Raw genomic sequence first — 15,562 nt, 5'->3', positions numbered from 1 at the left:
CCAGCATTATGAGGTTTCTTCCTTTATCTCCTTTCAGTTCTGCATTTGTGGGTTGTTGTGACAATGAGTAAAATTAGAACTTGTGATCTTTTTGCACACACATCTGTATCCCAAGCACTTGTTTGGAACTCCATTTAAATCACTCAGCTAAACAAATGCATTTAGGATTAGGGTGAAAATCATGTATAAATAATTTTGTTTGGGCTGGTGGATAACAGGGCAAAGCATTTACATCTAATTGCTTTCCTATGCCTAATAATTTTTGATAGCAGTGTGTGTACTTGACTCAGCATGTCAGCAAATGGAAACAAAGCTTTTGGTGGTGGTCATGGTCTTACTATATTGGTATTACCTGAAAAGCCCAATCATCCATTTAATAAAATCCACTCATCCAGAACTTAAACACTGCTGTGATACATGGTGTTTCCACTTCATCATACTGATCAGTTATGACACAAAGCATGTGTTGGGTGTAAGGATGAATGTCCAAGGAAATATCAGCAGCTGGGGTGAGAATGGTAGAAAAGCAGTTTATTTAACTCAGCTTGAAAATTTAGGGAATGGGAGTTTTATGCTTCTTGTTGTATTTCATTTCAGCTGAACCTTCTCCAATTTGACTATGTCACAGTTACCACTTGAAATCTGATGCAACAGTTTTCAGGGTACAAACTGACTTCACAGCCTAGAAGAATGTATCTTCTCTGTTGTGTAAGTGCCACCAGTGCAGGCGCTGCTTGTGAGAAATAATTGTCACCTCTCTTTGGACTCATATCTGACTGTGGTGGTTTACAAATGAAACTTAAAGATTAACAAACATGAAGTTATCTATCAGTTCTCTTATGACAGAACTTCCAGCAGCTTCTTATTAAAACAGAAAACATTCAGTTGGTATTTGCCTAGTTTCTGACCTGTAAATCCACATTATATCCTCAAATATATCTTATACATAATCTCTGCACTGGCAAGAAAAGCAAAAGGTAGTTCAGCCATCACCAAGCATCTAACTCCTCCTCATATTCCTCCAATCCTCTCTGGTTATTTCCATCTTTTCCCACTTTTGTAAAAGTAACTGACTTTAAAACCCATGTGATTTCAGATGGAAGAAAAATGAATCTCTTCAGGAGCTAAATTCAATTATTATATAGATGACAAAACTCAATTTCCTATGCATCATTAGAAATCTCTGTGGATGAACTAACAGGATAGCTGGGTTTGCCCTTAAAAAAGTCATACAGTTAGGGAATTATTGTCTTTCAGAAAAAGTTTATTTACCTCTGACAAACATGAATCAAAGTCTCTTTACTGTATTTTTACTGATTTATTTAAAGTATTTTTATCACGTACCTCAGCCAGAATGGCTCCCAGAGCAACCCTACGTATAATCTGTGAAACAAGAAATGGGGAAGGAAGAAAGGAAGTGATAGTCAAGATAGGAGGACTTTATTCAGCTGTTCTATATTTCGTGCAATAAGGGGAGAAAAGGTATTTGCTCTCTAGGCCCATTATTCCATCTAGATTGCCACTTCTGAATCACTCAACGCGAAGAAATACATCATTGAGAAAAGAGGAATCCAGCTTTCATTAAACTGGGATGTACTAATTTATATCCATACTTATAAAAATAAATAATTGTATTTTAAATAAACTGGTATCTTACTTAGTCTATTGTCCAGTTGCCGTTGAAGGACAGCTTCAAGGCCCAGTTCTTTTTTATTTAATCTCTTTAAATTGGACACTGTCTGGACAATCATTCAAATAGAGAATACCTTCAGAATGGAGGACAGCCCTTCAAATTGAAGATTGACATCTACAAAAGATAACATATGGTCTTCCACACATGCAGCCCTATGGATTTCCACATGCTGGAGGAAAAATGTCTGAAGCATGAAACCATATGGCATGGATACCACCCTTCTTCCCTCTGATTTAGAATGCCGTACGTTGATCTGTACTGCCATGAGATGTAGAGTCAGTCCTCCCCTTCAGACATGTTCCTCCAACATGGGAGGGAAGCAGGGATGGTTAGTGTGAATGTGACAGTGGGGACAGGGGCAGTGAACATGATGTGCTGCCCTAAATACCTGTGCAGAGATAAGGACCACTGTATATGGTCCCATTCATCTCTTTTCTCACATCACTTATTCCACCCTTCTTTATACAAGGGTGGAGCCCTGGAAAACATAATCCTCCAAGTCCCCTTGCACCTGGGATTGTTATTGCAACACTCTGATATTGGAAAGAGGCAGAATGAGGACTCCAGAGTAAAGGAAGAAGCAGAGCTGGGAAGACTGGCAGGCCAGGGAGGAAGAAAGATGGTAAGAGAAAGAGGAAAAATTGGCTAATGCCAATTGTGCTAACAACCTATATGAGCCAATTCAACCACGGGCCCATGTTTGCAGGGGCCTGTATTCACTTTGTATTAGGTGTAAGGCTTTGAAATGGGAAAAGTAATATTACAATTTTCCCAATTCAAACTTTCCCTCCATCTCTAAATGATGCATGTTAGATACCTAAGAACTTCAGGGAATGGGAATTCTGAAGAATTCTAATACCCAAAATGGCATTGTGTTGAGCTGCACCAGGTAACAGCAAAAGATATCAGCCATTCACTAATATAATTATGGGAAATTTATGTTAAAACTTGTTTTTGTATATGCAGAATGAAAAAAGTGAAGTACTATGGGTAAATTAGCAGAATAGGCTCCAATTTATATGGATTACAAATAATATAATTTGTAATATTAAATAGTGTAGCCATTCTGCCATTGAAAATGGACTGTAGCTATATATATTAATATATTGATAGCTATATTTTTAGCTACCACCCAGTTCTATTATGCAGCTATTCTTTTCCGAGAATGAGGAAGGCCAGGATCTCTTCTCAGTCATCGCAGATTGCAGGACGAAAAATAACAAGCTCAAGTTATAGGAAGCGAGATTCTGGCTGAAAGCAAGAAGAACTTCCTGACAGTTGAGGTTCAGTTTAAACAAATCTCCTTGGGAAATTGCTTATGTACATGTAGAGATGACCATATTGAAACAGCAGCTCATGTATTATTATTATTGTGCAATTTTTATAAAGATGTAAGGCTTGAGGTGATTACTCCCTTACTGCTACCTGTTCCAGGGCAACCTGCTTCTGCATATCTGACCAGGTTATGAGGAAAACTGCAAGATTCCTAGCCAGTGCTATTGAAATAAGGTCTAAATTTGTTTCAGAGTTTCAACTTCTATAGTTCCTGAGAGGCTATGTATAATGAATTATCCAATAACTTTCTTATTACTACCTAATACAAATTATAGAAAGTTTTAAGGCAATTTTAGCTTTGTACCTCTTATCTGCTGTTATGTTATGTTATGTTATTGTTAAACATTTATATTATATATGCTAAGGCCTAAGGCTAATGCAAATAAGGATTGACAACAGTAGAGCAAAATTCCTGACAGTTGAAGCAATATGACAACAGAACAAATTACCTAAGGAGTTTGTAGGCTGTCCCACACTAGAGGCATCCAAACTGCAGTTGGATAGCCAGCCATCTGAGAGGGACAGTTTCACATGGAATCCTGCACTGAGCAAGGACAACCCCAATGGTCTTCTTGGTGCCTTCTAACTGTACTCTTCCATGATTCTATCCCTTCTTCCAGAAACTTAACATTAAATAGTATATAGGGTGCTCAGATTGTAACAACTTTAATTTCTGAAAATAGCTCAAACATTAGTGGGCTGGATTTTTAGAAGTGTATTATCACATTGATTCCTTCATAGCAGCTCATAAATTTAAAACAGATTATTAGGAAGGCATTTATGTTGTCCACATCTCTTTTTAAAATCTGGGCTTTTAACAGGACTGATTCATTGATTATCAGTGCATCTCAATGCTTTAGTGTATTGTTAATAGTGTATAACCAGTTATAAAGGAGAAGAGGATACCTATACATAATGGCTGTACAGAACATACATTTTTAGCAGGTGATGTTTGCAATGCAGTAGTGAGAAAAACTACACCAGTTTTCTTCTACACAACTGTTAAAATGTAGGGATGTTGACTACATTTACATTACATAGGATATCATTTCCAAATAAATTTATTTCCTTCTGCCTTAATTTTTGGACCTTGTGGCTCACAGTAGACATAACACAGCACTAGCTTCTCAACTCTTTTTCCACTAAGGTATATGGCAGACTGTAATGTAATTTCACTATCATTTTTCTTTATATTTCGCTAATAAATATCTAAGAGAGGAAGAAGTGTAGTCATATGAAGTTTATTATATAATCAATAAAAATTTAAATGCTTTCATTTAAAAATAATTGCAGGCCTATAAGTGGAAATGATGCATGCATTGTTGTATTGATTATGTCACAACTCTGTCTCCTGGTTGTCTTTCACTTTGTACATTCATTGATGAGAAATAATATGACTCCATTCTTCTTCGTCGCAGGCGCAGAACACATATGGGTTCTGCGCCTGTGCAGTGCCTTTGGCCGGAAGATTAACAGCTAACGGTCTTTGGCAGGAACTCCGCTCCCCCTCCCCGCTATATATAAGGAGCGGAATGTCCGCCATTTTCCAGTCTTTGCAACCGCCATTCGTTGTGCCTCATGCCGCTTCGCTCTCGCTAAGATTATTACTTACCTTCTTGCTTGTTCGAAAATCTCTCCTTTTTCCTACCAAGTTTGTATCCCTTGTTCTTGTTGTTAGTACTTCACTTATATTTCTTCTTAACTTTGCACCATTTTTTCCTCTTTATCGTTCCTATAAACAAAAAACAAAAAAACCAAAAATATTACTTTCCCGCTTTACTATCTCCTTTTTTTCTTCTTTCTACGATGGCGCAACGGGCGGTGTTCCGCAAGTGCGGAAAATGCAGCTCCAAAATGCCCGCCACGGGCCCGCATGATCTGTGCCTCCTTTGTTTGGAGGAAGGGCACAGAACCGATAAGTGCGGCCATTGTTTGGCCTTCTCTAAACAGGCGAGGAAGAACAGGGAGAACCGCCTCCGCAGACTCTTATGGGACCAGGCTCTCCTCCAATCGGACCGGCTGGTGGCTAAGCCTTCCACTGTTGTGGCCCCACCCGAAGGCCGTCCAACTTTGGCTGACCTGCCGCAATGCCCGGCCTCTTCCTCCATTGCTCCGCCCTCACGCCCTTCTGAAGAAGGCGCTCATACCATGGCCGACCGGTCTGTTTCCCTGACAAGGAAACAAAAGGAAAAAAGAAAGCACAGGGACTCAGATAAATATCCTGTGCATAAGAAGGCCAAGAAAGATAAGATGGGCAAGCTGGTTAAGAAGCCGAAGAACCCCGAGCAGGTAAAACACCGCCACTTGGGCTCGGCCTCTTCCTCGATTCCGATCCCTGCTTCAGAACCGACCCCCTCAGTCCCAACCATCCAGGCGGCTATGAGGGTTACCCCACCGGGCTCATCGTGCCGACCGACAGCCGAACCCATTCTGGATTCAAGGCGTGGTTCCATCTTTGATGGGGAAATACGAGATTCTCCACCTAGAGCTCGATCACCAACCCCGATGCCTCCAATCCCGATGGATACTGAGATCGCCATCTCCCCTTCGAGAAGCCATAGGAGCCATTCCTCGGATGCGAGGTCTGATGATTGGTACCACTCCAGGTACTCCTCCGCTCCGAGACGGGAAGAGTACCACTCCGTAGCCTATTATCCGACCTCCAGGGGACAATCTTCGCCACCAGCGCTTTGGGAACATTTCCATTCAACGCCCAGAGACGCCCCGAGGGCCTCATCTAAAGAAAGTGGCTGAGTCACCAGGAGATTCTTCCTCCAGTGTACCACCCCCCTACTGGATGGAATCCGACGAGTCTGAGGCTGACTCGACCTCGCCGGATGCAGCGGTTGCTTCTCAGGGCCCGGGGTTGCCCGAGGAACCGTATATATCGTTTAATGATCTGATGGCCAGACTAGTGAGATCGCTCGATATAGAAGCCCACCAACAGCCGGGACCAAGCACCAATCATTTTTATGATGTGGTCAGGGGCGAACGATCCACATCTATTGCCTTGCCGTTTATTATGACCTTACGGCAGGCAATGACCCAGCCATGGGACCTCCCAGCTCACCCACAACTGACTTCTCGTAAATACAAGTCCATGTATTGGGTGCGGGAAGAGGACATCCCGTTTCTTCTCCATCACCCCAAGCCGAATTCGGTTGTTGTAGAATCCTCGCAGGGTCGGGAAGCTCGTGGACACACCTCGCCTCGTGACAAAGAGGGCAGAAAGGTTGATTAGCTCACCCCCCGGGTATACACAGCTTCGGGCCTTGGTTTACGAATTTCTAATTAAGAAGCAACCCTGGCGCATTACCAGTATTTCCTTATGCAACGCCTGGACGCCATCATCGATACCCTCCCAGGAAACCAGGGCGAACTTGCTAAGACTTTTGTTAAGGAAGCTATGCAAGTGGCAGTGCAACAGCTTTCCACCGCGAGGCACCACATGGACTCTGATTTGAGGTTGCTGGTCAGTGCCATTTCCCTCCGCAGACACGCCTGGTTGCGTAATTGCAATTTTCCGAACAAGATGAAGCGGAGAATTGAGGAGATGCCGTTCGACGGTTCCGGTCTCTTCCATGCGAGGATGGATAGCAAATTGAAGAAAATCCATGAATCAAGGATGACGGCCCGTCGTATGGAATTGCAATCTCTACCCTGACGTAAGTGGTCATGGTCACGTCCACAGTACCGTCAACAATTTCCGCCTCGGCAACAGCAACCGCATCAACGTCAGCAGCGTCGCAGGCAACAACCACCCCAGCGCTTCCAACAGGGCCGCCGCCGCTTTGATACGGACAGGCGACAGCGCTGATGCAACGAGCGAACCTCTCCTCCCATTCCAACTCTACCCTCCCCCCTCTCATTTGGGGATCGACTGAAGAGTCAGCTCTCCATTTGGGAGTCCATCACATCTGATGGGTGGGTGTTATCTATCATTCAGCACGGATATGGAATCGAATCCGACATTGTGCCATCACCGAATCCTATCCGCTATACTCCGACTCCTTGGTACTGTTAGACGAGATTCACCAACTCCTTGCTAAAGGAGCTATTCGTCGCCTGTCGTTATCAGAGGGATTCCACGGGTTCTATTCCAGATACTTTACGGTCCCGAAACGAGATGTGGGTCTCAGACCAATATTGGACTTGAGAGCTCTCAATAGATTCATAACACCAAAGAAGTTTTGGATGACCACACTTCAAAGTATTCTCCCATTACTGGGAAGAGGGGATTGGTGTGCCTCATTGGATCTGAAGGATGCCTATTTTCATATTTCAATACATCCAAGTTATAGGTGTTTCCTTCGTTTTGCAGTGGACTCTGAAATCTACGAATTCAATGTGCTACCATTTGGATTAGCCACTGCACCACGGATTTTTACGAAGTGTATGGCTCCTGTCTGTGCACACCTTCGATTACGTGGAATTCGGATATACCCGTACCTTGATGATTGGTTGCTGGTCTCCGACACAGAAGCAGGATTTTCGTCTGCTGTTGAGTTTACATGTGCTCTATTGCACGATCTCGGACTCTGTATTAATCAACAGAAATCTTCCCTTCTCCCTACGCAGGTGATCAACTTTATTGGAGCCTGGCTGGATTCGACGTTGGCAAGAGCCTTCCTTTCTTGGGACAGACGGCATGCGATTGCTCAGTGCATCGCTCGGATTCGACAAGCAAGAACCGTCCCCACCCGGTCTATTCAGAGCCTGTTGGGACACATGTCTGTTTCCATCGCTGTGGTTCTGCATGCAAACTCAGGCTACGTCCCCTTCAACTGTTCTTTAACGGAATGTTTCGACCACAGACAGATCCACCTACCAAACGGATTCGACTCCCGGCTTCCGTTCTTCAGTCCCTGTTATGGGGGATAGACCAAGCCAATCTGACTGTAGGCATTCCGTTTCGACCCCGGTACCCTACAGTAACCCTCGGCACCAATGCGTCCCTGCTGGGATGGTATGCGATGGGGAACAGTTTGCTCCGATCTACGTACCCAGGGGAAATGGAGTCACCGGGATTGCAGGAACCATATCAATTTTCTGGAACTTCTTGCCGTTTTCAAAGCCCTACAATCATTCGAGGATGTGCTTCTACACCAGGTTGTCCAGGTGACCTCAGACAACATGGCGATGGTCTTTTATTTGAACAAACAAGGGGGAACCCGATCCCGGAAACTAGCCTGACTGGCCATGCAGATTTGGGACTGGTGCATACCGAGAGGTATCACTCTACTAGCAGTTCACCTTGTGGGCACAGAAAATACAGACACAGATCTCTTGAGCAGACATATGTCGTGGTCACATGAATGGGAGCTAGACCATTGGGTTCGCGACATGCTGTTTCACCGATGGGGCCAGCCAGACACCGACCTGTTTGCCACACAACAGAACAGGGCATGCACGGCCTATTGTTCCAGAGTGGGGATGGGTCAGGACTCGCTCGGGGACGCTTTCATGATCCCCTGGACAAATATGACTTTTTATGCTTTCCTTCCGATCCCACTCATCATGAGAGTGTTGGCAAAGATCATTCACGAAGGGGCCACAGGGCTACTGATCACCCCCTGGTGGCCACGCCAGCCATGGTTCTCAACTCTCCTTCATGTCTTCCAAGAAGAATTTCTCCAACTCCCTCTTCTTCCTTATCTCTTTACGCAGAGGGAGGGCACGATCCGCCACCCAGACTTGCTGTCGCTGAAACTGACTGCATGGAGGATACGATGACCAGCTGCGATACATCGGTATCGACACCACCAACCGTCCCGGCCATTCCTGCTCAGCAGAGTCTACACCCAGACCTACAGTATATTCTCGAATCTGCGCTACGACCATCTACTAGGAAGTCGTACGCGGCAAAATGGCAGAGATTCTCTAACTTTGCCAATTTACACTCGTTTCCGGCCTCCTCGGCTTCTGTTTCACAGATACTTCAGTTTCTCTTTGAATTGCATCAGTCTGGACTCAAACCTTCGTCCATAAAAGTTTATACAGCAGCGATTTCACATTACCGGGAAACTATACATGGTCTCTCCATTTTTGCTCAACCTCTGATTAAAAGATTTTTGAGAGGATTGAGTAATCTGCATCCAACTATAAGACCTCTAATGCCCACCTGGAGTCTTTCGGTGGTTTTACAAGCGCTGACTCGATCACCTTTCGAACCCATGGCGACGATCGATCTACGCCTTGCTTCATGGAAGACTGCCTTCCTTGTTGCAGTGACTTCAGCCCGTAGATCCTCGGAACTCTGCGCCCTTCGGGTAGACCCCCCTTTTCTAAATTTTCATAAGGAAAAAATGGTTCTTTGGCTGGATCCGTCTTTCCTTCCGAAAGTCGCTACTTTGTTTCACATGCAACAGGAGATTGTTTTACCGGCATTCTTTCCGACCCCTTCGAACCCAATAGAGCGATCTCTACATATGCTGGACGTTCGTCGTTGCTTAGCCTTTTATAGGTCCAGGACTGAGTCTGTTCAGCATTCCAATAGACTTTTTGTGAAATATTTGGAACATGACCAAGGCTGTCTAGTCACTTCACAACGTCTTTCGAAATGGATAGTAAATACAATTGTCCTGTCTTATCAGTTAGCTAAGTTGGACTTGCCATCTACTCCAAGAGGTCATTCTACAAGAGCTGTTGCTGCTTCTTCGGCCTTTGCATCAGGGGTCCCGATAGAAGATGTGTGCAGGGCAGCCATTTGGGCTACCCCATGTACCTTCGCCAGACATTATAGGCTCGATGTCCATGCCAGGCAGGATTGCTCTTTTGGCAGAGCTGTCCTTTCTTCTGTCCTTCGTGATGTCACCTCCCTCCTCCATTTGGGGTAAGCTTGTTATTCTACCCATATGTGTAATGCACAGAGGCCACGACGAAGAAGAGCAGGTTGCTTACCTGTAACTGATGTTCTTTGAGTGGCCATCTGTGCAGTCACAACCCACCCTCTGACTCCACTTGGTGTCATGGGTGGTCCGACTATTTCTTTCGATACTATGATCTCTTTGCTATGTGTCATACCACTATTGAATTTGGCTATCTTGTCATACTGACAAACCTTATTATAAGAACAAACGTCGGTTTTTCAAAGACTGGAAAATGGTGGACACTCCGCTCCTTATATAATGCTAGCGGGGAGGGGGAGTGGAGTTCCCGCCAAAGACCATTAGCTGTTAATCTTCCGGCCAAAGGCACTACGCAGGCGCAGAACCCATATGTGTGACTGCACAGATGGCCACTCGAAGAACATCAGTTACAGGTAAGCAACCTGCTCTTCCATGTGAGAATTAGAGTAATAATACTGATGATTATGATAATTGCTGAAATTTATTCCCAATGTGTGGTGTTCAAAAGGATAAAACTGGGGAAGGAAGGATAATAGCATTCAACTGGAATCAAATAATTTCAGTATTGATGTCCTCCTTGATAAATTAAGCATAAGCCAGTAACTCATAGTAGAAAGAAATGGTGACATCTTTCAGATGTTTGTTTTTAAATAAGCAAGAAATGGGTTGCTTTTTCAAGGTAGCATGAAGTGTTTCACTTTATAAGTTCATGTAATATTTTCCAGTGTAATATGCTGTGAGTTGCCTTTTAAAAGGTAACACTGCATTTTGAATAGGCAGGATTGATTTCCTACTATCCTTGCTCTGTGCGTTCATCTCAGCATAGGCCTGGAGCATTTACCTTGTGAAATGGAGTATTTTCTTTGTAAAATCCATGAAAATGAAAAATGTTTTCTTGAAAATTTGAATGATTGTAGCTGGCAGTACAATGTAATTCTCAAATATGATTAAGTTCCTTTACTTGACATTGCAAATATGTAGCAATATTTCTTGGGTGTTATGATTAATTTGACCAGCTAGGCGTCATGGATTTGTATTTATAACCAGTTTTTCATCTGCACAATTTGTTGGATTGGTGTGTGATGTAAACTGGCCCAAAGGAGGCAACACTCTTTACTAGTCAGCCGGATCGGGAAGAATGTTCGTACTATTCTATGTAAGAATAGTTTGTTTGTAGTGAAATGAACAGGGTTGCAAACAGTAGTATGCACTTCAATGCAAATTAGTATTTAAGAACATTGTTGAAATAATTGTAATTAATATTAGCCAGGGTTCACACAATTTAATAGTAATTAATATTAGCTGTTTGTGGCAGCTGAAGTGACAGTGCAGTATCTGGTATGCCACTGCCACCAATATAAATACCTTTCTCAGCAAGGCTTTCCATGGGTGAGATCCTTTTTGCCCATTTCTTCTATTTTTTTCTTCTGGTTACATATTTTCATATGCATTATTTAGATGCTACTGTTACTAGAATTAACATGAGGCAGAGTTCTGTGTAGTTCTGGCAGTAAAAAATACACTGAAATCTGCACTCTGTCCTTTATCATGTTGGATAGTGTTGTTAATGTGTTGTGAAGTCTTCTCCAAGTTAGGATGACCATATGAAAGAAAGCCCTCCAACATGCCGTGTCCATGGCAACTCCATTCAGTTCTTCCAAGTGTTTTCAGTGCTTTTCAGTGTTATGTTCCAAGAGCTGGATTCAAATTTATGCTGCAACAACTGTACTGATGGAAGTAGACTTTTCCATACATTCCTCCCTGCAGCAACTCGTATAGCACTCTGGAAATGCTATGCAAAGAAATAGGAGAGTCTGCTGAATGGGTAAGTTGTAGTATGGGTGGAGATAAGATACCCCAAATTGGGCAAAGGACCTTCTATGAATGAAATCCTTCTCCTGCAGAAGGCCCCTTCCTTGCACAATAGGCAGACCCTGAATTCAATCCAATGACATCTGGAGGGCACCAGGTTGAAGAAGGCTGCTCTTGGCATTTGGTTTGTAAATGAATGAAAATAGAATGATTCAATTTTGTTCAGTATTTTCATTGGTAATGAAATTGAATGTGCTCCCTAGCTTGGGAGTGAAATGTAAAATAATTTATAAAATCATAGCTGAACCTAATAAAGCAAATTGAAGAGATCATCTTGAATATATAATGTATGCTGTTTTTCTTGGTTACTAATCTCTTGGTTTGAATATTTTTGTAGCATGCTGGGCCCAGCTGTGACTTTCCAAGTGCGCTCAAATGCCCTCAATGTCACCACTGCTGATGTTGCCAAAGCAGCAGGTAAGACTCTTTATTGTCCTACATAAACGTTTCACCACCCACCAATGAGTTTGGAAAGACAGTCCCAAGTAACAAGAAGACTCCTTTTCACCAGATGATTGACATTTAATGAAATAGACATTTGAAGTAGGGATAATTCAAATGGAAAATGGAAGCATAACTTTTCTTACTCAGTCAAAACTGCCTGACTCTTCCTTGTTTATGAAAGAACTGAATTAAACATAGAATGATGGAGAGACCACAGTGTTCTGTCTGAAAGAAAGAAAACTTACTGTTCTTAAGTGAATAGTTGACATTAGTGACTCCCAACTAGTATGACTCAGAAGGAGTATTACTATAATTAAGGCTTTATTTCTGGACTTTGGAATAGATTGCAAATGTGTTTATGCTGTCAAGTTAATTTGACAATTCCAATAAACAAGAACTTTCAATCACCATAGATCTATAACTAAAAGTGCTGCTGCAAAAGAGTCACGGCAAGGCACTGCAGAGTTGCTTATTGACATTTTTAACTCTAGCCTTTATTGCAAATTATTTTGTCTGCCAGAAATCCTGTCTGGAATTTAGTTACCTAGGCAGGACTGGTCCAAGGCTTTATTTTTGGTATTTTTTTTCCTGCTCTAGGTGAATTAAAAGGTTGCTGTTCCTCCCACCTCACCCTATCATACCTTATGCTGACTTGTGTAACAATAGCACATTAAATGATTAAGTTTTGACAAAGATGTTATTTCCTTATTTTAATATTTCATGTCCATCATAACCTGTCTCTGTCAATCTCCAAATTACTAATGAGATTGTCCAGTTTGCCTAGATCCATTTTCCTTGCCATCTTTTTGCCTAGAAATGTAACTGTATCTAAGGTAACCAAAAAAGAGCTTTTTAATGAGTAAGAACAAATATGGTTTAACATTATAGCTTATATGGCTTTATTAAACATGGGACTTCCTCATAGCAAAATTACTACACCAGGGCTGCAGTGCTATGATAATCTCAGTTTTTACTTACCATGCATGTCTGAGCTGTTAGGCATTCTACAGTTGCAGTACTCCAGGAAATGGAAGTAAATATCCCAAGGTAAACTATTTCTCAAACATATGTACCAGTATGACTAGAGATAGTTCAACAAAGATACATTTGGACCACCTTTTCAGATATTGTACCAATGGAACATATTGCATAGTAGAGTGTGAATATACAAGAAACTTACAAGGCAGTAGACATTTTATCCTCATCCTGGATGTACATCTCTTTTACAAGCTTATATTCATAATCATGATGCTCTGCAGCATGGGGCACTATGGAATAAAAATAAATTGCTTTTAGTTGCCCGTAATTACACTGGGGAAAACTTAAAATATGTGCTCAACTTTCCCATTGAAATCCTGTGGAAATGGTATTTGAATGGGCTCAGCTCTGGCTGGATTATGTTTGTGTGTGTTTTGTCTTTAAATACATACACTGGATGAAACCAATTAATTTTTAAAATTTAGCTAACATTGACCTTTCTATTTATGAATTTATATTGCTACAGATGTTCTCTTTGGGGTATCTTGCATGTATCCCAACAATTTTATTTATAGCCAGCCAGTACAGCTTATAACCCATTGATTAAACAGCCCAGCAGCCATGTAGGGCAGCCTCCCAGGGGCTTGATTAAACCACCTGGTTTTTCTGACTGCTTGAGACTAAGAGGAAATACTATGCATCAAGCAACCCATAATACATGCCTGGTAAGCAGGATTAGGCTTGTTGGGTAAAAAATTGTGTTCTTGTGCTATAAAGTAATTGAACTACAAAAGTAGTATAAAGCATTCTTTCTTTGTTCTGTATTTTGGAATTCTATTTGTAATAGAACAGCTACTGGGAATTTGATGCTGGCTATGAAATAGATTGTACTTGAGGAAAGTTTAATCTGTTTGGGAAATTCTAGTTTGAATATTTGGTAGAGTCATAAAACTAACTTGTATATATATCTCACCAGTTTACACTCAGTTTAAACTGCGTTATTTTGAATAGCTGCTACTTTTTCTATAGATCCACTGAACAGTAGAGGTTATTGAGTGTATCAGCAAACATTTCTTCCTGCCAACGTATGAAATTTCATATATAGGATGCTGGAGAAACATTTCCTATACAAATGCTACAATAAAACACACATGTTTCATGGCCTCATGCAATTTATGAATACTGAATGTCAATGAATAGAAGAAAAATAAAAGGAAATCTCACCCTTTCCATCCTCAAACCCCGATGATCCACAATTTATTCATTGGGTGAGGACTACATACTGTGTGTTGGACTGTAACAGTTTAGGGAAGGGGTAGAGAGTATGTTGTTGAACTGCAACTCCTAACCATCATAGCCAATGGTGAGGGATGAGGGAGTTGCAGGCCAATCTAGATGACCTTATCACTGATTTAAGGGAATAAGTAGCACATGCAAAGAACTATCCATCTTGCAACATTTCTCTTTCATGTGCCCTCTTAGCAGAGAAGAAAAAATGTCCTGCCTTAAGATTGCCACTAAAACAAATAGACCTTGGAGATCCTCCCTATCTCCTTTCTCTCTTCTCTGCTTACAGACCATATCATATGAAGTGGGAGCATAAACACTATAAAAAATACGTTAGATACACTCTGACAAAGCTTGCAACATTTATTTGCTTTTCTTTCTTCCAAATGTAATTTGGCAACTATTCTCAATAAGATTTTTTTTCTCTTTGTGAGACAGTTCTATAGATTTCAGAGACATAAGTGTAATTATAGCCTACACAATTGCTCCACATATTGGAGTTACTTTTAGGAATCCTTTCCTTAAATTGTCTGCTTACAAATTATATAACACATAAGCTATTTCACCTAGTGATACATTTTCTTCAAAAAGTTTTTTTAAGGAAGCAATAAGCTTAAGATTGCCTTGATATGGTCAATAATTAAGGTGACAGTGTATGATAATGATTATCCCACCCCAAATCACCCAAAGTCACTATTGTATTTTTATATTTTTTCCTTATTTCTTCCAGAAGTTAAACATTCAATCCATATGGCCCTGAAATATGTTGAATGCTGTACAGGGGTACCTCTGCTCACAAAGGTCTCAGTTCACAACCAAATCAGGTTGCAAATAGAAATTTCAGAAAAAAAATCCTCAGTTCGCAAACTCCACATTGGGTGATGACCACAATCACAGCCATGTTGCCACACAAACATGATCGCACCTGTTTTCCCTGCATGAGCGTGATTGCCATCGTGCCCATCTTGCCCCCTGAAGCATGATTGCCATTGCACCCATCTTCCACCCCCGAGCATGATCACGCTCGTCTTCCCTGCACGGGCACAATGGCAATCATGGCCATCTCCCCCACCCCCCCGAGCATGATCGCTATTGCACAATGATC

At 41.9% G+C, this 15,562-nt stretch overlaps 1 protein-coding gene across 1 annotated transcript in view; it reads left to right on the top strand.

Moving 5' to 3' along the window:
- PTPRN2 (protein tyrosine phosphatase receptor type N2) overlaps positions 1 to 15,562 on the top strand; it is a 548,843-nt gene that overhangs the window by 131,954 nt on the left and 401,327 nt on the right. The window contains exon 10 of the mRNA XM_044425007.1: positions 12,086 to 12,165. Coding sequence (XP_044280942.1) covers positions 12,086 to 12,165 — 80 coding nt within the window. The remainder of the gene's footprint in view (positions 1 to 12,085; positions 12,166 to 15,562) is intronic.

This window comes from Varanus komodoensis, unplaced genomic scaffold, assembly GCF_004798865.1.
Source record: "Varanus komodoensis strain SLA01 unplaced genomic scaffold, ASM479886v1 scaffold15, whole genome shotgun sequence".
NCBI classification, from domain to species: Eukaryota; Metazoa; Chordata; class Lepidosauria; order Squamata; family Varanidae; genus Varanus; species Varanus komodoensis.
The sequence above is the reverse complement of the archived record's forward strand: the minus strand, read 5'-3'. Positions and strand labels throughout refer to the sequence as shown.